Source organism: Typopeltis vanoorti, chromosome 19, assembly GCF_054136105.1.
Source record: "Typopeltis vanoorti isolate ZY-2024b chromosome 19, IOZ_Tvanoo_1.0, whole genome shotgun sequence".
Classification (NCBI taxonomy): Eukaryota; Metazoa; Arthropoda; class Arachnida; order Uropygi; family Thelyphonidae; genus Typopeltis; species Typopeltis vanoorti.
Window position 1 is genome coordinate 62,013,505 of NC_143567.1, and position 26,639 is coordinate 62,040,143.

The 26,639-nt window shown below is 34.6% G+C and overlaps 1 protein-coding gene across 1 annotated transcript in view; it reads left to right on the forward strand.

Moving 5' to 3' along the window:
* Window positions 1–26,639, forward strand: part of LOC150096173 (nucleolar pre-ribosomal-associated protein 1-like) — an 87,589-nt gene that overhangs the window by 31,457 nt on the left and 29,493 nt on the right. The window contains exons 7-10 of the mRNA XM_090409630.1: window positions 433–541; window positions 6,832–7,104; window positions 10,817–10,923; window positions 23,086–23,229. Of these exons, the coding sequence (XP_090265756.1) occupies window positions 433–541; window positions 6,832–7,104; window positions 10,817–10,923; window positions 23,086–23,229 (633 nt within the window). The remainder of the gene's footprint in view (window positions 1–432; window positions 542–6,831; window positions 7,105–10,816; window positions 10,924–23,085; window positions 23,230–26,639) is intronic.

Consider the following 26,639-nt stretch of genomic DNA (forward strand, 5'->3'; position numbering starts at 1 on the left):
AAAAACAATGATATGTGCATGTGGGTACTAATACTGAGCAAATAGGGCTGAATAAAAGCAACAAAAGTTGGGCTTAGAGTCCTAAATGTAGCTCCCCCCCCCCTTCCAGTGGACTAAAATTGTCTTGGCCATTTGGCTGACGATCTTGGAATGCATGTTTCCCATGCTTCCCAAATTGGGATAGTCTCATGTACCCAAATTTGTTGAGGTTTGGAAAGTTTTTCCGCTGAAAAACTTTCAGGAAATATAACCTCAATGTACATTTAATGATGATGATTCCACTGATTTTTTCTTCTTTCCACACAAAAAGAGCTCATTCAGTGAATATTTCTCATTAATTTTTCATGCACTGTTAGCACAAAATAGCATGTATATTATTAAAAATTCTAAGATAAGTTGCATGTATAATAAAGTATTTATTTCTTTGCATAGCCCACACTTCCAGAAGAAAAAGAAGAAAATTCAAATATAAATACCAGTCATGCTGAGATATATGATCCACGCTTTCTTTTACCAGTGTTTAGTTATTTGTTATCACCTGGTAAGTAGGATGTTTGCAAGCTGTCATTTAATGTATTTATATTCTGTCGGGTATTCATGTAGCCTACACTGTTACATCAGTATTAAAAAATGTGGTAAAACTGCAATTTGTAGAGAAAGGCTTAGGTGTTGGCAACATTGCACAAAAACAAAATAAATATAGTTATTTATAATTTACCAGTGTGGGATCATTTTAAGACCACTTTCAGCCTAACAGTTGTAGACTACTTGAAATCCAATCCTCAAAGAATATTACTTTGTTTATTTCCACATAAGTGTGGAAACAGTTTTCGAATTGTTTCCACACTTACTTGATTGTAGTACCTTCAATTCTATAACAAGTATTTTTTTTGTGCTTTGGTGAATGATAGTTGATAAAGCTCTTTTATTAAGAACTATCAAATGTATCACAAATTTATCATTTGTACATAGTTCTCAGATAATAGTTCTATGAAGTCCTGCCTTATTTAATTTAATAATGGATGAAATAATAAAAGTAAACAAAATGAAAAAATGCAGAATACAAATTAAAAATGAAATATTAAGAATAACTATATATTCTGATGATATAATCTTACTAGCAGAAAATGGAGATGACTTACAAAGATTACTGAATACACTCAATAATTCAGCAGAAAAGAAAAATATGAAGATTTCAACAGAAAAAAACTAAAATAATGGCAGTTGCCATGGAACCCATAAAATGCAAATTATAAATTTAAGGGAAAATAATTTTTTTTTAATTGAAATTTTATGAACACTTGTGCAAATGAAAATATAATACAATAGATTCAGCAAGTATTTAGAACAATATAAGTAATAATAATATAAAGTAAAAAGTATACTATATATGATATATAAAAAATAATCCTACTCCTACAATTATTTTCCAAGTGGTAATATAGAGATTGATAGTAAAAAAAAGACTTAGGAATAAAGAACAGAAAATGGAAATAGATTAGAAATAACTATACAATATGTGTAACCAAGTGCTGTAGCCATACTGGTTACTATAAAAATACAATGTAAGAGATGCAGTCACTAAAAAATTAAATGATATGACTATGACGACACGAATACACACAAAATTATTGTGTATATATAACATTTAGAGTAATTTTCTATAACATGCATTTAAAATAAAAGTCAACATTATTTAATCCCATGAGATGGTCTCTTAATCTTTTTCTAAAAGTGTAACCTGATGTTATGGATTTTATTTCATTAGGCAGTTTATATTAGTTGCTTGTTGCTAAGTGCTCAGAAAATTTGTGAAAAATTTCTTTGTTTACCTTGGGAACTACCAGCAAGTTCTGGCCACAACGTAAACCATAGTCTATATTATATACGGAAAAAATATATAATGTTATTTCATTAAAAATAGTACACAGTTATATAGATAAAGTTTCTATAATTGAGCAAGTTAGTAAGATAAAATATTTAGGAACAGAACTAAATAATGATACATTGCACAAAATGAAGTACAAGAACAAGTAGTAAAAGCTAGTAGAATATCTGGATGTCTCAGCAGCCTCATCTGGAAGAATAAGAATTTAACAAAAATAAGAATCTATAAATGCCTAATCACATGATTACTAACATATGCAGCAACTACAAAATTTAGACAAATCATTGAAACCACTAAGATGAAAACATGAAGAAAAATTGAAGGTGCAACAATAATAAACAAATCCAGAACTTACAAATCAAAGAAAAGTATAAAATATATAGCCAATAAATGATTGGATCCAAAAACAGAAAGAAAAATGGAAAAATCATACAGAAAGAATTCAAGATAACAGATGGGCAAAGAAAGTAAAGAACTGGATACCAAAGGGAAAGAGAAATAGAGGAAGACCAAGGAAATGATGCAGGGATGGTCTTTCAAAATGAAGCATGAGTAAATATGTTTAATAGTGAAAAAGAAGATATAGTTCTCATATCAACAAATTAAAAATTCAACTCTGAACTGTACATTTAGAGTAATTATAAATTACTCTAAATACATATCCTAAGTAAGATAAACTTAGGATATGTAGACAAGGCCAGTTTTATTGACAAAATTTGGCATAACAATTTGAAGAATGGTAATAATTCTCTCTAGTTTGATGAAGGTTAATGAAATATGGTATTTAGGAATGCTCTTGAATTTGGAGCATTTCATTTTATTTACTATCAGACTATTTTAATGACAAATTAGGCAAGACAAAATTAACTATAGAATAACACATATATTAACTATTAACTATAAAGTTAATTACACTTTATAGTTAAATTAACTAATTAACACAAAAAAATTAACTATAGAATAACACATATACCATGATAAAAAGTATGTAAATATTTTGTTTTAGGTATCATAAGACATTATCAGTACAACTAATGAACAACAATAGGAATTGAATTCAAAAAACAGTAGTGTGCATGCTTAAATCTTTGAGCTAAATACTAAGGGACAAAAACACAGGGAGCAAATTTACAGGAGATGGAGTTCAAGGATAATTTCAAATTAGTTCAAGGATAATTTCTAAATATGAAGATGAAGATAAGATGAAATCTTTTGAAGAAATGCTGTTATAGATAAACTGAAAAGACAAAATTCAGATTAATGGTAAATAAAGAAAAATAGAAATCAACAAAATAATACCAAACTAAATCAAGAGTATAGAATAAATTTTAAAAAAGGAGTAAAATATCAAACGTTTCCAACAACACTTATGAGAAACCTGAAATTTTTCTGGCTTTTATGCATTTTTTTTCAAAAACACAGTAGGAAGAATGGGACTGTAACGTTTTACTTTTTTTCTATTATGTATTATATTCAACTTTGTACTATGTATTTGTAAGGTTGTATATAGTTAAAGTTTTTAACTTTATATCCTCACTCACTTGCGCTCTATTAACTTTCCCTTTCTTCTATAATAAATTTAGTTTAATCCTTTATCCAAGTGTAAGCAAACAAAGTTTGCGCCTGAAGTATCTTCAGGACTGAGGCAACTCATAGTAAAGGTGGACCAAACTCTCATCACTCCTTGTCTTAGTATCTCCCATAATGCAAAGCACATCTCCTTGCGGACATGTATAATGCTATGCATTAAGGGAAGGGCCACTACCCAGACCGGTTTCGACCTTTATTGAGGTCTCATCAGTGGGTTTGTTTGCTTACACTTTGATAAAGGATTAAACTAAATTTATTATAGTCTAACCAAGTGAAAAAAACTTTCAACATCTTTCTCTAAATCCAGAGTAATTTAAAAATAAGGTGAGACACCTTTTGGCAACTCGTATAGGTAAATATGAATTCTACCTTAGTATCACCACCTCTGGGTCTGGCTCCCACTGACGAGACCTCAATAAAGGTCGAAACTAGTCTGAGGAGTGGCCCCTCCCTTAATGCATAGCATTATACATGTCCGCAAAAAGATGTGCTTTGCATTATGGGAGATACTAAGACAAGGAGCGATGAGAGCTTGGTCCACCTTTACTATGAGTTGCCTCAGTCCTGAAGATACTTCAGGTGCAAACTTTGTTTGCTTACACTTGGATAAAGGATTAAACTAAATTTATTATAGTCTAACCAAGTGAAAAAAAAACTTTCAAAAACCCTTTCTTCTACTTCCTGCCTTGCCATAACTCTGTTGCACGTATGGTCGGCTTTATTTCTAATCGCTGCCAGCTATATGCTTACGATCTATCCAATCTCTCACACATTACAGTCTAGCTTCTTTTTTTTTTTTTTTTTTTTTGACTGTGCCAGCCAGACTACACTTTCAAGAGTGAGGGATTGGAGTGTAGATTAATGACAATGCAGGGACTCGAAACTTTAATTGTAGCTATCGCTTATCCTATTGCATCGTTTATTAGTTGTTACAACTGGCTACTAACACATAGGTTTGCAATTTTTTGGGAGATAGTGTATTAACAGATATCAGATCAGCATGTTGTTTACAAGTTATTTATTATAACTGAGAAATGCATATGCAGTTTAAACATCTATTATATATAGCTACACTTTCCTAGTTTCTCTAAATCTTGATTCTAGGCTCTTATAGGATTTAAACATTGCACTAATGTAAATTGAAGGACTCTCTCGGACAGGTTCAAGGCTAATTTTCTGACATATTCTACACTACTAAAATAATACTAGTAGCAAGGCTTATACGTTGGTCATACATAACTGGTAATTAGTTTACGGAATTAACAACGCATATAAAGTATATTAATTAAAGGTAACTTTAATAAATAACTTCTATATTTCGGCAACGTCACGTTACCATCTTCAGGAACATAAAGATATGGTATGTGCACGCAGGCACTAACAAAAACAAATGAGGAAGAAAGCAAGAAACTAATATTGTTCCTAAAGTCTTAATGGTGCCCTCTGGTGGGCTAATTTGGTTGTCTTGGCAGTTGGGCTGAAGTTCTCAAAATGCAAGTCTCCCAAATTTGGGGTAGTTTCATGCACGCAAATTTGTTGAGGTTAGGAAAGTTTTTTAGAGCTGCTGATGATTCCTTTAATAATCTTTCGTATTTAAACTTGCTGCAGTGTATTATTTTTGTTTTCTTCCAACGAATTCTATGGTGGGTATCTAAGGCATGGTCTGCCAGCCCAGAGCGGCTGTACTGGTGAAACCGGATGTAGTCTTTGTGTTCTGAAATCCTGATATTTGTTGTTCTGCCTGTTTGGCCAAAGTAGGACAATTTGCAGCTGCAAAGGACCTGGTATACACCAGGTAGGTCTAGGGGAAGTGGTTAGTCTTTGGTAGAGCGGATAAGGGATGCCAACTTTTTATATGGTCTGTAACAAGAAGTAAGGTCGTATTTTCTGAGGATATTGGTTATTTTCTCAGAGGTGCCCTGGATGTAGGGGATGGTGATAGATTTGGTATAATCTTTATTGTGGAGGGGAGAGGGGGGGTTGTGGTTTACTGGTTTTAGTATTTTTTGGATTTTTTTGGGGTTATAGCCATTGGCTAAGAAAGTGTTGTGGATGTGGTTTAGTTCAGTAGTTAGGGCCTTGTCATCTGAGCAGATTAATTTTGCCCTGTTATATAGTGTTTTTATCACCTCATATTGTTGTGAGGGGGGGGGGATTGCTGGTGAATGTATCTGCCAGTATGGGTGGGTTCTTGATGGCTTGGGTTCTTGGGTTCTTGATGGCTCTTTGGTTTTCTCTGTAAACAGAGAAAACCAAAGAGCCATCAAGCTGGCGGGTGATTAAAGTGTCTAGGAAGGGGAGAGTGTTGTTTTCCTCTTTTTCTAAGGTGAACTGGACTCTGGGGTGTTGGTTGTTTAAGTGTGTTAGGAAGGAGTGGAGTGAGTCTGAGCCATGTGGCCAAATAGCGAACACATCATCCACGTAACGAAGCCAAATAGTGGGTTGTTTTTGTGGGGCGGAGTTTAAGGCTTTCTCTTCAAAGGTCTCCATAAAGAAATTGGCCAAGGGTGGGGAAAGTGGTGAACCCATGGCTGTCCCCTCTATCTGTTTGTAGAACTTTCCTTGCCAAACGAAATAGCCTGAGTTCATTGTGAACTGAAATAGGGCTGAGATATCAGGAGGAAACTTGGCTTGGATGAGCTCTAGGGTTTCTTTGAGTGGGACATTAGTGAATAGGGAGGAGACGTCAAAACTGACCATTATGTCAGTGTGTTGGAGTGAGAGGTTTAGCCCAACTGCCAAGACAACCAAATTAGCCTGCCAGAGGGCACCATTAGGACTTTAGGAACAATATTAGTTTCTTGCCTTCTTCCTCATTTGCTTTTGTTAGTGCCTGCGTGCACATACCATATCTTTATAAGTGGCAGTATTTATCTTTGTGATAAACTTTTGCTAATAACTGAATAAGCTTAGTTTGAATGTAGAAGTCTATTGATTAATTCTTTTCTCCATATTTATGTGTGGTCATTGGTAAATATGAGACTTTGACTTTACTTATGGTCTTTCAAATCTCATTCATGTTAAAAGTGCCTACATATTATTGCAAATATAATGCATAGCAGTGTTGTGCTTCATTTTTGATAATTTTTAAATGTTTGAGTAAGAGACATCTAGTGATTTTTGTACAGCCTGCACATCTTTGTTTTGATAGTGAAAATTAAACCTGTGGCTTCAAGACAATCTTCTTGAAGGTTTAATTAAGGAGTGGAGGAGAGACACTATTAAAAACCAACTCATTTATCCCTAGATTTGATTTCTTAATTTAAAACTTTTCATAAATATAAATGTATGATATTTCAAAATACTTTTTTCATGCATTATATGATTTTTTTTTCTCATTTATGATTATTTAGGTTCTCTTGTGAATTGCCATAGGTTCATAGTGTCTAAATGTTTAGCGGTAACATTTGCATCCCTGGGCAGTACTGATGCCAATATGAGAGCAGCTGGATATTATGTTATTACTCAGTTTTATCATCAACTTGAAGGATCACTCTATAGAAAAAGAGACTTGTGGTTAACTATTTTAGACAGTGTAAAAAACTCTTTGCATACCATCAATTCAAGAATACCATGCATTACTACACTTTTCTTGGTCAAAGTTACAGATATATTGTTCACACCAGGTAAAATGCACAATATTATTCTTGACAGTTTATATTCATATGTAGTGAATATAAATATAGTTAATATTAACATTAACTGTATAGTGATATAATCAGTGTTAATTAAAAAAAAGAATTACTCAACCTGATTATTTTTCAGATACTCATACTCCTTAGAACTTTAGATAGATTTTGTGATTTTTATTTGAAATATCTGTAAAATTCAAAGGGTTCATTCTGGCATGGAAGTTTGAGAAAGGGATGATTGCTGGATGCCATGTAGCTGGTCTCTGATACCTGTCCATAAGCCATCCACTTATCTAAGCTAATAGGTGGTTTCTATTCCATATTCTCTAGTTCATGTCATGTGATATTCTATCATATGCCTTAGCAAAGTCCACCAGTATGAAGTCTATCCATTCCCTTTATTCAACTCAACTTTAACATTATTATAAAATATGAACAAATTGTTCAGCCATGATCAAATTGTAAACCCATGCTGTTCCTTGCAAAGTATATCTTGTTTGTCCACCCATTTCTGTATGCGAGTTCTTATCAACTTCTCTAAAATCTTTACAATTACTCCAGTGATACTGATAGATTAATAGTTAGACACATCAGTTTTTGCATCATCTTTGTGCACTGGGATTATCATACATATTTTCCATTCCTGTGTGATCCTTCCTGGGCCAAGACTCAAATTATACAAACATGTCAAGGACTTAGCTAGTTCTGCTGAACATTCCTTTAGCATACATGCTTATATCCCATCTGCCCCAATTGCTAAATTCTTATCCATGTTATGCAACAGCTCTCTATATGTATTTAGTTGCTAAATATTTTTAAAAGCATTTCTGTAATCTGGAATAATTTGATGTTTATTAAATACCAAATAATTATTAACTGTATCTGTTAATATTATTGTAAGATTATTCCATCCTTATTTTTATTCTTCACTGTAAAGCAATATATTGCTTTATACAATGTTCCATTTTTGCAAATACTTCAGTTGTATGATGTAGTGCAGATTAAACAACATGGTCCAGGGACTGACTAAGAGAAAACACTGTAAGTGTTTTCTCTTAGTCAGTCCCTGGACCATGTTCCTTTCCCAATCTACAAAACTTAACATATAACAGATCTTTGTTATATTTCCATGATTTCTTAACTCTCATAAAGTAAATATCTAGTCCTGACCCTCCCTATTTGGCCTGAGCCCAAAGAAATTATGCAAAACTTATCTTCTCAAGGTTCCCATTAACCCTTTTATGTTTGGCTCAGTAGTCTGTCACAGTCATGTAACTTGACTTTTTTTAGAAACCTTACTACATATGATAGAGACAATTAATCCTATCTACATTATCTGTTATGTCTGTAAATTGTGTGTATTCTTCTGGATGGCCTTCCAGTTTTGAATGATGAAAAACCCAAGTTTCTCTGTAGGGAAAACCTTCACCTCTATATGAGACTAGGCAACTCACCATTTGAAAAATTCTCATAAAAGCTCTTCACATCCTAGATGGGGTTTGAACCCAGGTCTTTTCATCTGAAAGGCATCATCAATACTCACTGAGCTATGGAGGCTCTTTTGTAGCATTTTATTTAAATACAATTAAGACTGTTTATTGCATAATCCAGATTGAGTATTAATATTGAGATGAAGGCCTATGTAGCCCTGTGGAAATGGTGTTTGCATCCTAAATGCTAGTTCACATCCTAGATGGGGTTTGAACCCAGGTCTTTTCATCTGAAAGGCATCATCAATACTCACTGAGCTATGGAGGCTCTTTTGTAGCATTTTATTTAAATACAATTAAGACTATTTATTGCATAATCCAGATTGAGTATTAATATTGAGATGAAGGCCTATGTAGCCCTGTGGAAATGGTGTTTGCATCCTAAATGCTAGTTGTCTGAAGAAAGAGCATTCTAAGTTCATTTCTATAAACTGACTACAGGAACATTTCCTCTGTCAGTTTCTAGAAAAACTAGTTACTGAAAAACTTTTCCTAAGTTTTTCAGTAACCAGTTCCTGAGTTATTCAATCTCAGGCATGGCAGGTAGAGTTTTTTCCTCCCAGAAACTCATGTTTTTAATCCCAAACTCAAGAAAATTGATCTTAGAGCCCATGTTATTTCAGACAATAATATATTGCATTGAGATTATGAACTGTGGGATCGCAGCAGTTATTTGCCGTGTGCACTGGATGTTATTTAAGATGATTGATAGTCTGGGACAGCTATCTCTGATTGGCTATGGAAAGACATTGACTGTTCCTCGGTCTTCAAAAGTTAGAAGGGGCTAAAATGGCCTCTCCTACTCCTTTTGGGGAATAAATGGTATTAACAAATTTGAATTATTATTATTATTTTTTTTTTTTTTTTCCTGAGTTTGAAAATTATTAAATTTTGAAACTTCATACTGTTATTTAGAATATGCTATTTGCAATTAAAGAGCTCTTATATAAAGAAATACTGTGTGTGTGTGTGTGTGTGTGTGTGTGTGTGTGTGTGTGTGTGTGTGTGTGTGTGTGTGTGTGTGTGTGTGTGTGTGTACACACACACAATACAGTTACTACTCACTGTAGCAAACATTGATATAATAACTCCCTCAATATAATAAACTACCAAAAAATATTGATTATAGATCCATAGCACAATGTGGCACTAAAAAATTCATTTTGGTAAACTGCCCACTATAGCTATGATTTTTATGAGTTTGGTATAGTGAGAATCAACTGTTTGTGTACAGAAGTTTCCATACATCCCAGCAGAACCACATAATGCATGTCCTACCACCTATTATGATACATTTATACTGTGCCATATAAGTAACATTCCTGTCCCACAACATGTGATATGCCATAATGTGAATGCACTGAGTTTGAGAAAGGAATGATTGCAGGATGCCATGTAGCTGGTCTCTCTCTCTCCCCATACAGTAACAGAAATACGTTTAAATATTCTTTAGTCAACTGTAATAATGGATATAGTGTATTGCTGGTATTATGAAGTTATTTCATTTGGAGCATCCAGTTGTGCTAGCAAAAACTCCAGAAATTGACTATCATGAACTGTAAACTCCTTAAGCAGTAGAATGCAACCTGCTAAATGTCCTTTGAAGAAGATTTGGGGGGTGCTAATGATCTCATTGATCATTAGCACCCTCACTGATATGTATACCATTTGGCAGGAGCTCCATGGCATTAGTTTCAAGGACTTGTTTCTATCATCACAACAGTTGTGATGCTATTGATATGTCCTAAAATGCTAATCATTATTTGGCCTAGTATAATGATCACCAGTCCTAGCATCTGGTGATTGAAAATCATACTATGGACAGATAATGGTGCATTGATCAGGTGGCCATATGTAGGTATGGAGAATGCCATTTACCAGAAGGCTTTATTCCTGCATAGAAATTCAGGAAAAGACCTTATGGTGTTGGATACTAGGATACCATCTTAGTATCCTAGACAACTCTGCACTCTTAACATTGTGGCAGTGCTATGAGGAATGGAGTTGCATTCCAGAAGTTTCCATATCAAAATCTGGTGGAAGCATGTCTAGCAATTGTGGCATGTGGTGATGCCTCAATTGGACTAAACTGACTATTGATTTTGTAAAATTAAAAACATGTACTGTTGTTATTGATAGTGTCCAGTGGCTTTTGTCAACACAGTATATTTAAAAGAGTTTTTCAAATAATGAATTTTCTTTTTTTTTTTTTTCAGGTGATCCACTCTATCAATCAATTTATAAATTCTTACTCCTGAAACCTTGTTTAGATTATGCAAATGTACCAGATTTCTTTAATTTATTCAACAGTAGAGATATTCAAGTAAGATTTATTAAAATATCTTTTTTTTTAATATTTTTTAAAGTTTTCTTGTGGTTTTAAAACTTATTGTTTTACTTCTATGAATATGGATTTATTTAATAATTGTGACCTGAAAATTAGTAGCATGACTAAGCCAGCAGTATTTTTGTTTTCTTGTCAAAAATGCAAAACAAAAGTATTGCTTAATATTTCTACAAAACTTTAGTAATACATAATCAAGAGTTCAAAGGCAAGAATAAAATAAGTGAGTGTCTTATTTTATCCTAGATCTTTCGTTGCTAGGAACATTCAGAATTAAGACAAGAAGTTCTTAGCAGTGGTAAATGCAATGAGAGGACCAAAAATTATTAGACAAATAGAATGTGATGGGTATATTCAAGAAAGATCAATAAGTTAGAATGGATGGAGGAGTGTTGCTAATTATTGTTAACAAGGAATTAAATCCAACCAGAGTAGAAATAGAGGGTTAAGAGGGAGGGAAAATGCATGTGCCCATGGGTGCAACAGACCAGGGAATCTGAAGAACGTGAATTGTATAGAGATGGACCTTATGGATAGAGAAAGGCCTATTGTTATGGGTATTTTTTTAACTATGGAAATATTATTATTATTATACAAGCACCTCCATGGAGTCTGAAAATGTTCTATGGGCATATAGACTAAAAGAAATTAGAAGTATGCAAGATGAAGGAGAGAGAATTTATAGAATTACTGAATGATAAATACCTTAAACAGTATGTGATGTGAAATGTGTGGAATGGATTCGTTGCAAGAATATTGGATCTAGTAAACGAGATGACTGTGTCTATAAATAAGTGTATAGATGTCTATAAATGAGATGACTGTTATGCCTCCAGTTGGTGTAAGAGTGATCATGCAGTTTTGACATGGGATGTGACACTTTAGCTATCCTGGCATGAGTACTGTTTCTCCTACCAAAGACACTACTTTAAGTTGACTTCTCAGTTTATTATCATTACTGACCTTAAGTTCATCATGTGAGAGATTTGACTGAGGATAAATGCAGTTGTTTGCTGATGATGCAAAGTTCAAGAAAGTGATGAGGGACATGACTGATACAGAATCCTTGTAAGCTCATTTGAAAAGACTAGTTTTATGTACAAATGATGGTGAATGTAATTTATATTATGCTGATGGATTGCACTGAGCTTTGTTCACTGAGTGTGGAAGTATAAAGTCAGGAAAACTAAAGCCTGTTGATTGTCTAAAATCTAGTCTCTCAAGCAACATAATTAAATGGGGTAGTCAATCGTCAATACAAGGTGTGAAGATGGTTGGGGAGCCTGAGGGAATATTACAGTTCATGTATGATAATGCATAAACTGTAACATTCCCTCAGGAATGATACAGGAAGAGGTTTTGGAATTGGTTGGTACATCCTCACCAAAAGTTATAGGCATTAGTGAGACTTGGCTGATAGCAGATGATGTAGTTACAGGAATAGAATGAGAGTATAATATTTTCAGGGAGGATAAATAAAATGGTATGGGCAGGGGGTATTGCTAATGATACCAGATGAATTTTTACTAAAAAAGAGTAGGAGAAGACAGTTGTGTAGACAGCAGTTCTTGAAGCAATATACAGTTGGTTGCTCTCGTGGGCTGGGAAGGGGGGAGTGCAAATGATGTTAAAGCCATACATCAGCAAATTAGCATAATGATGTAGGTTGAGTAACTATTATGGGGGGATTTCAGCTATAGAGACATAGATCGGAAGAGGGAATAGAATTTACTTATTTACTAAGAGATAATTACTTGAAACATCATGTGACAAAGGGGTGTGGGATTTGAGTGTCGGATCTGGTCATACAATCAGAAGATTTCTTCATAACCAAGGTGGCCACATTGCCTTTGACTGGAGAGAGAGAGTGATCTTGACTTGAAAGGTTATAAAACATGGAATTTTCTGTTAAAAAGTGGTTTATGTGGAATTGCAAGGCAGGTGATTGGATGAGCTTAGGAAGCATCTCGAAGTATAAGAATCTCCACAGTGCATAGAAGATGGTTGTGGACAACCTTCTAGAAATGCACTCACCACAAGCGAGTTAACAGAGACAAGTGAGGAGTGAATTTTCAGCCTCATTCTAAATGCTTTCAAAATGCATTGCCTTATTTTGTTTGCATAATTTTGTCATTTTAAAACATCTAATTCACAATCGAGTTATTTGATCACAGGTGGCTGCCAACAAATTTATTCAAGAAGTTTCATTTCCAGAGAGTTGGAAATAAAACTTTGTGATTCTTTAAAGTGAATTCTAGAACTAAAATCCTTAATTCAAAACACTAGAGCATTCACTTTTAAAGAATCACAAAAACACTTGCAATGTTAGTTGCTGGTTTTCTCCAAAAGTCATTTATCTTCTTTATGGTTTGTAACTATTTACTTTCTATAGAGTGTTCGTTTTTTTTTTTTTTCCCTTACTTGTCACAAAACAAGTAAGGCAACAAACTCTACTCCTTTGTTTCTGATACTCCTAGCATTAGTATACAGACATAATAAATTACCTGCATGCTTGTTTGCATACACTTGTCTGTGGTCTGCATGACACAGTTTGACAACTTGCAGATCTCTGTTCTTATCTAATTCATTACTTATGCAGACATCATTACACATGCTTGATAAGTCAGAACTAGATGAACATAGAATCAGTCTCTCTTCATAATCATTTCCATAATAATAACCATTCCCATCATTAACATAGTTACCTACCATTATTGCTCTTACATACAGATTCTCATGATTTCCATCAGAATTCAGTTTCCCTGACTCTGTGGTAGGTCTTACATCAATTAATAATTTTTCAAGACTCCTAATGCCAAACGCATTCAAGTGTAGGCTGTCCCTTTTATACAAATCCGATCTTCCCTCAAACTCACTCCAAATCTTGTATCTTGTCTAATGCCTTTGAAAATTCCAGGATTTTCATTATGTAGCCATTCCCGTTATCCACCTCAGTCGTTCAATTCTAAATTACTAAGGCATGACCTATCCGTCATAAAGCCATGCTGTACCCCCACAACCCCCATATTCACCCATTTCTGAATTCAATTCTGTCTTTGACCATCTTTTCCAATACTTTTACCACCCCTCTTGAGATGCTGATTTTTCATAATTTGCTACTGCAAATTATGAACTGTTTCATAATCCTCAGTAGTGAATTATAAAAGGAGGTTCCAAGATTGCAATAGCAATCTTGGAGCCTCCTCCTTTATGCAACAGAACTTCCCTCCACTCCTTTGGGATTTTACCAGAACCAAGAATTAAGTTAAACAGCCTAGTCATAGGCATCACTAGTTCCTTTGCACATTCTCATAAAATGTGAGCTGACATCCTATATAATCCCATGGCCATAATTGCACTGAGGTTCTGCAATATCCTACATATACTTCCAATTCATCAACCTCTATTCTCACATCAGTTCCTGTCTCATCTTTCATAGCACTATCCTCACTTGGATGATATAACCTCACCATATGGTACTCATTAATGTCACTATTTTGGCTGTTTCTGTCACCTCCCTATCATCAGCTATCCTTCCACAGTCATTTCCTCTTACTTTCCACATAATGAAAGAACTCTTTGGGATTTCCTTTGGCCTGCTTGGCAAATTTCTTCTTATAATCCGATCTTGCTTTCCTTACCATGCTGGTTGCCTCTCTTGGTTGAGACTGATCATGATCTTGTTGATATCCTTTCTCCTTATATATCCTCCACAGCATTTTATTTTTTTGCAGCTCCTGCGTAACTATACTATCCATCCATCCAATTCCTACCGGATTTATTCTCCTGACCTTAGGATTATACAGTTGGATATTGTTTCCATACCATGACCGGAGCTCCAGAAATATGACTTAAATTTACTAGCCACAGAAAAATCTTACCCACCTAAGGTATCTCTGGTCCACTTTTTTATAATATTGTTATAGGTGACATTTAAAAAAAAAAAAAACTAAATATTATGTTGATGAAACAAAAAAAAAGCTAAATGTTATGTTGACAAAACAAAGTAATACATTATTTAATTCTCACTATACATTACATATAATTATAGAGAAACAAGCTTTCCTTTAATGTGGGTTTAATGTGTACACCACAACACAGCTTATCAAAACTCGGTTTGTGTGTTTTTCATTTAGTGCTCATAATGAAGGGGGAATTTAAATAAATTATCCATAAACAATAATTTAGCAGGAAAGAATAAAATTCACAAAAACAAGAAAGTAGGTGGCTTTCGACATGGGGCCAGCTCACTTTTCATGATGCACTGAGTCACGTGATCCAGTTTTCAACTTGTCTTTGCAAGATAATTGTATTTTTTTTTTTAAATAAGAATATTAAAAAGAATCTGCATTATGTAAAATTGTCAAGCATTTAATTACACTAAGCTAATTCATGTTATTAGCTGTGAAACTAAGCTTAGGACAATGCTGTATTATTATATTAAAATGCAATTGTGCACCTTCTTAAGGGTGCACACGTAAAGCTGTTGAAAGAATAAGATATATAGTGCACTAACAGTATTTAATTAGATTGCGCCAATTTTAATTTTTATGTTTATAATTACAGATTTATTTTGCTAATGAAATTATTTTATGAGAAAAGCACAATTAATTGTCTTTAAATAATAGATTGTCTATTACATATGTTATGTATACTGCATATATATGTAAGGTTAATACTGAACTAAACAAATGCATTTGATTTGATTAAATATTTATTTATTTATTAGAAATGATAACTGCAATTTAATTTAAATGCAAGTTAATATATTCGGACCTCATGTTGTAGGCATTAGTGAGGCAGCTATCAGAAGCAGATGTACTAACTGGTATCGAGTGCAAAGAGTACAGTATGTTTAGGAAGGATAGACAGGATAGGAGAGGACAGGGCATGCTTCTAATGATATCAAATCTTTTGAATCCAGTTTATAGTTGAAACTTGTGACTACAATGCTAGTAACAATTTTTCATATGGCAGTGAATTTGAAGCCATCTAGTGTGAAGTGGAGTCTAACAAGATTAAATACACAGTGGGATATTGCTACAGATCTGGTGGATTGGTTGCTAGTGATCAAGAACTGCATCAATAAATAAATATAATGGATGCAAAAAGAGTAATCATAATGGGGGGGGGGAGCTTTGATTATCCAAACATTGATTAAGTAACTATGAAATCTCATGAAAAGAATAAACTGAATTTACTGAGCTATTTCAAGACAACTTCCTCAAGTAGCATGTGACAGAAGGAACTTGAGATCAAAGAGTGTTAGATCTGATTATAATGTCAGAGGAGGTTTCAGTTAAAGACATAACTATTCTGCCTCTGGTTGGTGATAGTCATCATGAGGTACTCACTTGGGAAGTGGCTAAGTTTATGAATGTTTCATTCAGAAAAGTTACGTGCTTAACTACAAAGGAAATTATGACCACCTGAAGGGTATATTGGGTTTTGGGCCATAGTATCAGTTATTGGATGGGAAGTGTTTAAAAAAATATTTAAATGATGCGATGTCAGAATGATGTGTCCCTGAAGTTCGAAGAATAAATAGAGTAGGAGTGAAATGGATGTGTAATCTAATTAAGCAAGAGATTATTGACCAATAATCAGTATTCAACTATTGACCAATCAGTATCTCAGGAGTGTTGGTGAAGATTTTGGAAAAGTTGGTTAGGGCTCGCATTCAGAAATTGGTTGAGAGAGAATCTCTACTTTGCAATGAACAGCATGGGTTTACTAAGGGAAGGTCATCAGTCATTGGATGGGAAGTGTTTAAAAAATATTTAAATGATGCGATATCAGAATGATGTGTCCCTGAAGTTCGAAGAATAAATAGAGTAGTAGTGAAATGGATGTGTAATTTAATTAACCAAGAGATTCGTAAGAAAATGATGATGCGGAAGGAATATCGTGTGCATATGGATGATGTCAGTTACGATAATTATAAGCAGCAAGCCAAAAGAGTCGCAAGTATTGTACGAAAGCTAAGTCTGAGTATGAAAAGAAACTGGCTCTTAAAGGGGGTTTTAAAGTTAAAGACAACCAAAAAGAATTCGATCATTATGCTGCAAGTAAAAGAAAGAATGAATTTGAAAGAATAACTCTACTGAATGCAGATGGTGTGCAAGTGATTGTTCATCAACTAATGAGTAGCCGTTTTGATAAAAGCTATCAACCTGGTATATTCGACATTGAACTCACCACTACCTCTTCACTATAAATAAATAAATCAGCTAATGCCTTTTATTCCCTTATAAGGGAGTAGGTGTGGCCTTTATACCCTATCTAGCTTTTGGAGACTGAATGGGCAGTTCAGTCTCCACCGGTAGCTAATCAGAAATATCTGGCCCGTGTCTATCACTAATTATAGCAGCCACCGATGAAGAGGCTGGCAAACAAGTGCTGTCATCTCTTGGTACCTAACCCTAAAAAGATATGTTACTGTTTGAAATAATGTGAGTACTACGGTCGATTTTCTTGAGTTTACGGGACAAAAAACCTGCTTGCCTGTGCCAGAGATTGACTAACTCAGGAACTGGTCGAAGAAAGGCTTAGAAAAAATTCCTCCAGTCGGCCACTAGACTTGAACTTAAGTCTAACTTCGAACGACCAAGCGCAGAGGATGCAAGCGCCATTTCCACTGAGCTACACAGGCTCTACCTCTTCATTATATGAGGAAACTTGTGTGGATGAGGAGGAAGTAGTCAAGCTCTTGCACAAACTGGATAAGAATTCTGCAATAGGAACTGATGGGATATCAGCACAGATGTTAAAAGAGTATTCAGCTGAACTGGCTGTTCCCTTGATCAGGCTATATAGGTTGAGTCTCAGAACTGGGAAGATTCCACAGGAGTGGAAAGAATGTGTGGTAATCCCATTGCACAAGAGTGGTGCAAAGACCGATGTATCCAACTATTGACCAATCAGTATCTCAGGAGAGTTGGTGAAGATTTTGGAAAATTTGGTTAGGGCTTGCATTCAGAAATTGGTTGAGAGAGAATCTCTACTTTGCAATGAACAGCATGGGTTTACTAAGGGAAGGTCATGTTTTAGCAACTTGCTCACATTCTATAATAATGTTACCACTGAGTTAGACAAGTGGAATGGATACACCATGATTTGGATTTTGCTAAGACTTTTGACAGAATGCAGCATGGAATACTGTTGCAGAAATTGGAGTATACGAGATTGGATTTTAAACTGTTGGCATGGATAAGAGGATAGCTGACTGACAGATATCAAAAAGTGGTATATGTGGAAGTGAATCTGCAAGATTCATGGCAAATAAACAGTGGTGTGCCTCAAGGATCATTCCTTGGTCCATTGTTATTCAACTTTAAAGAATGTGGGAACATCCTTTAAAGTTGAGAATGCTATCAAGAAGGGAGTTAGGGCTAGATTTTTCTCTCAGAGTAGTGTGTGATTGGAATGGACTGCTGTTGGATGTTGTGTGCGCAAGTAACATGAATGAATTCAAGAACAGGTATGATAGCTGGTGTGAATATTATGGCCTCCCTTGATGAGTTCCTGACTATCTCTTAATAATAATAATAATAAATACCACATGAAACTCTGTTTTAGCCAAATTAGAACAAATGGGGATGGATGCGAAACTTGATGATTGTGGATATGAGGGCAGCGGATGGACAGATACCAAAAAGTAGCATAAAGAGCAGAATTCTGGAGAAGGCAGTTGACCAGTGCTTGGATGAAGCACAGAACTCACTACTGTTTGCTTTTGCACATAAATGTTATAGACAATGCTTTAAAGAGAAATATTCAGTTTGCTGTTGATGCAAATTTGGGTAGTGTAATAATCAGTTTATGTAGAGAGAGCTTGCAGGATGATTTAAATATGCTGACAGTATTGACAAAAGATAATGAGTGCTAGAATGGGAAAAAGTTTAAAATGATGCATTTTTGTGATGAAAAGATTACATCTTGTAATCTTTTCATTCCAAATGACACCTGATGAATTTCCTGGAATACAGTTCCAGGAAATTCATGAAGCTAGGGATTTGTTGTTTGGCAGATAGAGTTGAAATTTAGAGGGCATATTGCTGAAGTGGCCAAGGTAGGTCATAGGATTACTTGGTTATTGAGGAACACTCTGACAAGCAGAAATAGAGAAGTTATTATTCCTTTTTATAAGAGCTTGATACAATGATATCTGAATTGCTGTGTTTAGGTCTGATACCTGAGTTTGTTGGGGATGAGAAAGTAATGGAGAGAATCCAGAAGCTAGTTACCCATACGGTGAATGGTCTGTAGAATGCTTCCTTTGCTAATAATTTGAGAGTTTGTAGAGTGCAAAAGTTGGTTGATAGATGGGAAAAGAGAGGATATGATAGAAGGGTTTTTATTATTATTTTGTTTTTAGGCAGAGGAAATATTTCAGTGCTTGGTTTGAGGAGTAGAACAAAATGTCATCCCTGGAAATTGAGTGAGAGTATGGTTAGCAAGGGCGTGAGGACTAGATTTTCTCTTGAAGAATGGTGAATAAGTTGAATGGATTACCAGAGTCTGTTGTGAGTGCTTTGTCTGTCAGTGAGTTCAAGGAGAGGTATGATGGATATTATTATTATTGTACAGATACCTCCATGGAGTTCAAAGACTCATCACAGGAGACTCAAACTATCTATACAATATATCACACCTTTCCTTGAATCCATTAACAGACAAAGTACTCACAACTGACTCTGGCAACCCATTCCAACTCTCCAAGCATAAAATCTAGTTCTCATATCCTACTAACCACACTTTTACTCAACTTCCAGGGATGACCTCTTGTTCTACCCCTCTAGCCAAGTGCTGAAACATTTCCCCCCTTCATCAATCTTATAAAAACCCTTTAAGTAACTTTAATGCTTCTATCATATCCCCTTTTTTCACCTATCAACTAACTTCTGCAATCCACATGCTCTCAATCTGTCCTCATAGGGTGCATTTCACAGACCACTCACCATCTTGGTTACTTGCCTCTGAATCCTCTCCACCACTTCTTCATCCCAAAAAACCCAGGAGATCAGACTTGAGCACACTAATTCAGATGTGGATATATCAAGACCATATAAAGAGGAATAACAAATTTCTTATCTCTACTTGTTGGTATATTCTGATATTGTGTTCATGGTTTGGGTCTCTCACAATAAGTAATAATATTGTAGATTTAGAAATGCCGAGTGTATAAGATTATGCATTTTGGAATGAGGACATGACAGCAGACTGTTATATTAATGGGAACATGCTAAAGTATTCAATGAAGCTAGAAACTTAGGGGTGATAGTGGACCGAGAGTTAAAGTTTAAGATTGACACATTTCTATGGTGATTAAGTCATCACATTGTATAACTGTTGAAGAGAACACTTGTAGAAAGAAGCTTTCATCCAGATTGTGGTTTTATAAAATAAAACCACATCTGTAATAATGTGCTCAGATATAGTCTGTCACCTGAGTTCTGTGGAGACAATCAAAAGATCCAGAAGTGAGTAATGACCATGGTGTGCATATGAAGAAAGATCGGAGGTCTTCAAATTCGAGAAATAGATGGGGGGGGGGGAAGAGATATGATAGAGAAATACAAGTTGGTAAGGGTCAACATAGATACAAGTGAAAGGGTGCATTTCATGGCTATGGAAAAAGAACTCAGGGTCATCACTCCTGGAAGCTGATTAAGGGTGTGATTACAAAATGTAAGGTCCAGGTTCTTCGTGTGGTATGTGATGGGCATTCTTTGGTGTATGTATTCAGGGAAGATATGATAGGTATTTACTTGTATGACTAGAAGGGATCCTTGCTCTGTAAGTCCTTGGACTTATGTGGGGACTGGTGTGTGTGTGGGGGGGGGGGGGGATTCCTGCCTGCTTGCCAGCAACATTTCTGAAATTTGGAATTCTTTCTAGTTAGAACCTCAAACATTTCTACATAAGATTAACTCCATCTGGCCTATGACTGAGTTTAATTTGGAAATTCAAATCAATAACTGTCTTGCCTTTCTAGACCTGATATTTAGACAACTCACAGTACTCTTGGTGTGTAGAAAGAAAACCATTGCAAGAAGATATAGCAGTGTCAACTTGATCATTGTTATTATTATGCAGGGTCCTCCAAGAAATCTTTGGCTTCATCAAGAGACCATTCTCTTTTACTCACTTAGTCTCTCCTTGAACAGATTCCTTAAAGATGCAATGGTAGCCCATCCACTCATTTGCCACATGCCATGAGAAGAACTTGGACTCCACATGCTTCCTAACTGCATCCTTAGGTCAACTTCCAGGAATAATCCTGAATTTTACCTCACCTGCCAAGTCTCATTTGTATTTATACTGTGAGACTCTCTTATTAACTTGTATGTTTCTATCATACAGGTTATTAAGAGTAACTCTGAAAGCCACATTCCATCAATCCGTCCTCATATTTGCAGTTCCGTAAGCCAGTTGTTGTCTTACCTGCCTTTGGATCTTTACAGCTATCTCCTTTATTCCTTGGAACCCAGTTAACCATATCTATGAATAATAGTCCAAGTGTTTTTTTTTTTTTTGCAATGAGTTGCTCTGGTATTGTACTACGTACTAGGATCACTTGCATTGGCTAACGCTAGTGTCGCCGATACTTTATAGTTTACTATATTCGGCAAGAAACTCTCTGATTTCAATCTTTGAGTTTCTTATTCGGTTTTAAAACTATGTGGGATTTAATATCCCCTTAATTTAAGTTATAGTCCAAGTGTGATCTTATCAGTGCTTTGTAAAGTGAGAGAATAACTTCCTTTTTCTTAGTATTCTATTCAACAGTGCACTTACCAGATGCAGAGACTTAACTGCCTTAGCAGTATGGCCATAAACTTTAACTCTCTATCCCCTATAATCTCCAAGTCTAACTGCATTGATTACTTGCAGCAAATTCCCTTTAATATTCTTCTCTACCTATAATATTCTCTCACCAAAACGCATAACCTTACACTTTGCAGTGTTGAAGTAATATTCACTGTCATTTGTCCATATAAACAGTCTTTTCAAATCAATCTGCAGGATTCAGTATCAGCTAGCACATTCTCACATCTGTCAGTCAGGTACTCTCCTATCTATGTTGTAAGACTCTTTTTTTTTTTATGTCTATTACTTTGAGGTTGTATATCATGTGAAATCCTGTCAGATGCCTTGGCAAGATCCAGAAGTATTGTATTATCCATTCCTCTTATGTCTGCTGTCACTCTGTTATAAAACATGAGCAAATTTCTAAAGCAAGGCCTACCTTTAACAAACTCATGATATCCTTTGTAGAACAAGATAGCACTGAGATCCTCTATAGGGCATCCAGGATCGAATCTTGTATAATAGAATTATCTTGCACTGTCTTCACTCATTAGGAATCATGCACTCACTTTACTAAAATGAACACTCTAGGCAGTCTTGCATGTTCACTAAGGTTATTTTCCCCTTTATTTGCTGCATAGTTATGAAAATGCAAAGTTTTCTAAATAGTGGGGTGCAGTTTCATCTCTTTTTTTTTTTTTTTTTTTGTGGGAGTGGGGGGGGGAATAGAGTTAGAAATTATGTCAGTCTCTTGGAAGAAGAAACATGCAATATATATCCATTTCTTTTTCCTGTATTTTACTGCTGTTCCATCATTATTAATGATGTTATCTTTTCAAATTATACCATTGAACATAAATGAGACTTTCATGTATTAGAGCATTACAGATAAAATAATTTGCAGAGTTTTGGAAAGAAGTACAAAAGATCCATTACTCTGAATTTAAACATAGGAGACTTACCCTCTTTAAAGATATTCTTCTTGATAAGCAAGCTGTTTCTTAGTTATAATTTTTTATACCTCTTCTAAACTAGTCACATAATGTTCTATGTAAGAGGTCTATGTATCTTACTTTTATGCAAAGTATTATTTATTATAAGTGTTAGTAGTATCAACAGCAGCTCTAAGTAATATTTAATTTGATATGTTTTAATTTTACTTGATTCATTCAAAAGCAGTTGAAAAGGCTACTATGCATCAACATTGATTAGAGGTTAATATTTTATCTTTCATACAAAACTGAAAGAAACAGACATATGGTTCAGTATATTATATTACTTAATTTGAATAATCATCTATTTATGTATATGTGGCTTTTTCCCCTATAGTATCGCACACACCGACATTGGATTCTTTCATTAATAGCAGAGGGTTTGCATACAAGTCTAGATTTTCATATATGCAAAAAAAGGTCCATTTTTACTCAACTTCTCCCATTTTATAACTCCTCCATATGTGATCAGCAAGAAAAAGTAAGTATTATAGAACACCAGGCAGACAACTTTTCTTTTTTGAATAATGATTATTTATTTAAAGTAAAATCAACTACACTAAGTAGCATATATGCTAACTGTTGAGGATGCTTGAGTAGTTAAAGATGTAGCTTACTTTCGTTGGATTTTTTTTTTCCCCTGTAAAAGGACTTGCATCTCATCAAACAAATTGTGCCATATAGCTCATTCTTGTTTCTTCTTGGTTGACATCTCATTGACAAAAGAGATTTACAACCTTACTTTACTGATTCTAGATTTTAACTAGCAATGAGACATGATCTAGTAAAGCCTGCAGACAGAAACAGCACACGTTTAAAGTGTTTTATAATATCAAGGGAATCATTTAGAATTTATGATGTAATGCTGATGGGTGGTATTTTGTACTCTTTGACACTGCAATTATATTGAATTGTGATCTTTGATCTTAAAATGCATTTTTTCTGCTTTATAACATTACAATCACCTGCTTTCTTAATGACTTATTTTGCTCTCCATTTGTTACAATTTCTGATTTGTCACCACCATTTAACTTATATATATCTTTCACTGTGTGAAAGAGGAACTAAAAGGATAGATGAATGTGTTCCTTTAGTTCTCTTAACAATGATGATTCTGTTTATCTTGAAAGTTATACACGGTTAGGATTCAAAGCCTTCATAGGAGTTATATCACTGTTGGCAATACAGTGATACAATTACTTAGCAGTTGAAGACAGATTTCAAGTAGCATTGTCTAAATCCATGAATGAATCTATTGATGCTCATAAAGCATCACCTCACTTGTGGAAATTATTTTATCCTGCATAATACATAAATGTTAATTTCAAAAATTAAGTAGACATTTGAAATTATTTTCCATAGTGAAATAAAGCTAAGACTACAGATTTATTCCATATGTAGACATTTCCAGGGTTGATGCACAGGCTTGCAAAAATCATATTTGATGATACCATGATACCAAGTTCCTTGTGTGAATAAACAAATTACCATTCATTCTTTAGTACCAACTATAAAACGTTCCTAAACAACAAGTGAAATCATGTACGTGCTACACGTGTATTGCACACGTTCAGTGTTATTTTGTAATTTATAATTAGAATTCTGTTAATGTCTTGTTTGTAACAAGTTTTGTTAGCTTTAGTTTCCTATCATCAGTCCTGTACCCTTAAGATGCCAACAGTTTAATTGGTAAAACTAGTTGGTATTAAAAAATTTTTTTCTCAGATACTTGATCAACGTTTCCCAAATAGTCAATTCGCATAGCTTTTGTGGTCAAGAAAAAATATCGTTTAATATAAGTTACCATTCAATTATTCTTGTGTCTATGATTTGATGTACTAGAATGCATTGTCAAAAGCAGTTTTGTTTGTTGGTTTTTGGTGTTTCATCATCATCATCATCATCAAATTCCTGCCATGTACCCTCAAGGGGTGTACAGGATATGACAGTACTACATGAAAAAATTACATCAATACTAACTTCCTATCTACAATTTTCCTCCAAATCAGTCTGTTACTTGTCGAGACTCCAACATTATCAGATCTCATATTTCTATCGTCTAAGGCACTTTGTACCATATCAATCCACCTATATCTTGGTCTTTTCCTGCCAACCTGGCAGAGAACACTTGTTTTGCTAATCTTTCCTCTCCCATTCTGTTTAAGTGACCATACCACCTGAGATTAGCTCTGCTAACGCATTCCTGGATGCTGACAGTGTCAAGTTCTTTCCTAATATCCTCGTTTTTAATATGATATTGCCATTGATGCCATCTGTTCACGCCTCTAATCTTTCTCAGGACTCTCATATCTGCGGTCTCTAGTCTTTGGTCAAGTGTTTTACTTCTGACCCAGCTCTCAGATCTATAAGTTAAAACTGGTTTGAACACTGTCTTGTATACAGCTAATTTAGTGTTCCGACTAATTTCTCTATTATTCCATATGAATTTATTCAATTGACTTCCCACCATACCAGCTTTGCTGATTCTGTTGTCTATTTCTATATTTAATTTACCATCTTCAGTAAAAATCGTGCCTAAGTAGCTGAAATGTTTTACTTGTTCCACAGGTTCTCCATTCACAACACAGTTGACATTTTCAATGATTCTGCTTATTTTCATTGTCTTTGTCTTTTTATTGCTGACCTTCATACCATATCTATTACAACAGTTATTCAATTTAGTCAGAGAATCTTGCAGACTTGTAGCGGATTTATTTAGAAGTATAACATCATCCGCATAAAGCAAAGAGCTGACATTAACATCTCCAATTTTGATATCAGGTTTAATACCACTTTCCTTCATAATGTGATCCATATAAATAATGAATAACAGAGGGGATAATGTACATCCTTGTCTCACACCAGATTTAACATTAAACCATCTTCCTGTACTTCCTTCAATTCTAACTGCTGACTTACAACTCAAATAAAGACTAAGTATTGCTTGATATAATGCCCCATTGACACCATATAACCGCAGCGTATTGAATAGCTTCTCTCTTGGCACCTTGTCATATGCCTTTTCCAAATCGACAAAACTTAAATACAGATCTTTGTTATATTCCCATGCTTTCTCGACTATTTGTCGTAAAGTGAAGATCTGATCCTGACAGCCTCTATTTGGCCTGAATCCAGCTTGTTCTTCACCAAGCTTTTCTTCCACAATTCTTCTCAACCGTTTCTCAAGTATACTTGAATAGACCTTGCCAGGAACACTCAGCAGGGAAATACCTCTGTAATTCTCACATTCAGTTTTATTTCCCTTTTTATATATGGGTACTATGAGAGCTCTACTCCAATCATCAGGAATTCGTCCCTCTGTCCAGGCTTTCTGAACTATGCAGTGCAGCCACTGTAAGACTTTTATACCACCATTCTTCAGCATTTCTGGTCAAATATCATCTACTCCTGCTGCCGTTCCACATTTCAAGCCTTTGATGGTTTTTTCTACTTCAAGTATGGATATGTATTCCTGACTTTTTTTTTGATGTTTTGATATTGATAATATAAAATATATAAATTAAAGCATAAATAAATTTATTATGCAGAAATAGTTAATTTGTATATGTGTGAATTTTTTTTATTCTATTTCTGTCATCATTATCAAATTACTGATATGTATTAGGAATTTCATGATGATGGCAGGAATAGAATAAAAAAGGACAGAATACTATGATAGTGTACTGCATGAAAGGTTATATTATTACTAACTTTCTATTGATAATTTTCAATAGAAACTTATCCAGATTAGTCCGTCAGTATTGTCAGATCTTACATTTTGGGCTTCTAAAACACTACTAACTATTTCGGTTCACCTAAATCTTAGTAATTCTCTAGAACGTTTTCTTACCATTCTGACACTAAACATCTGTTTTGCTAATCTTTCCTTTC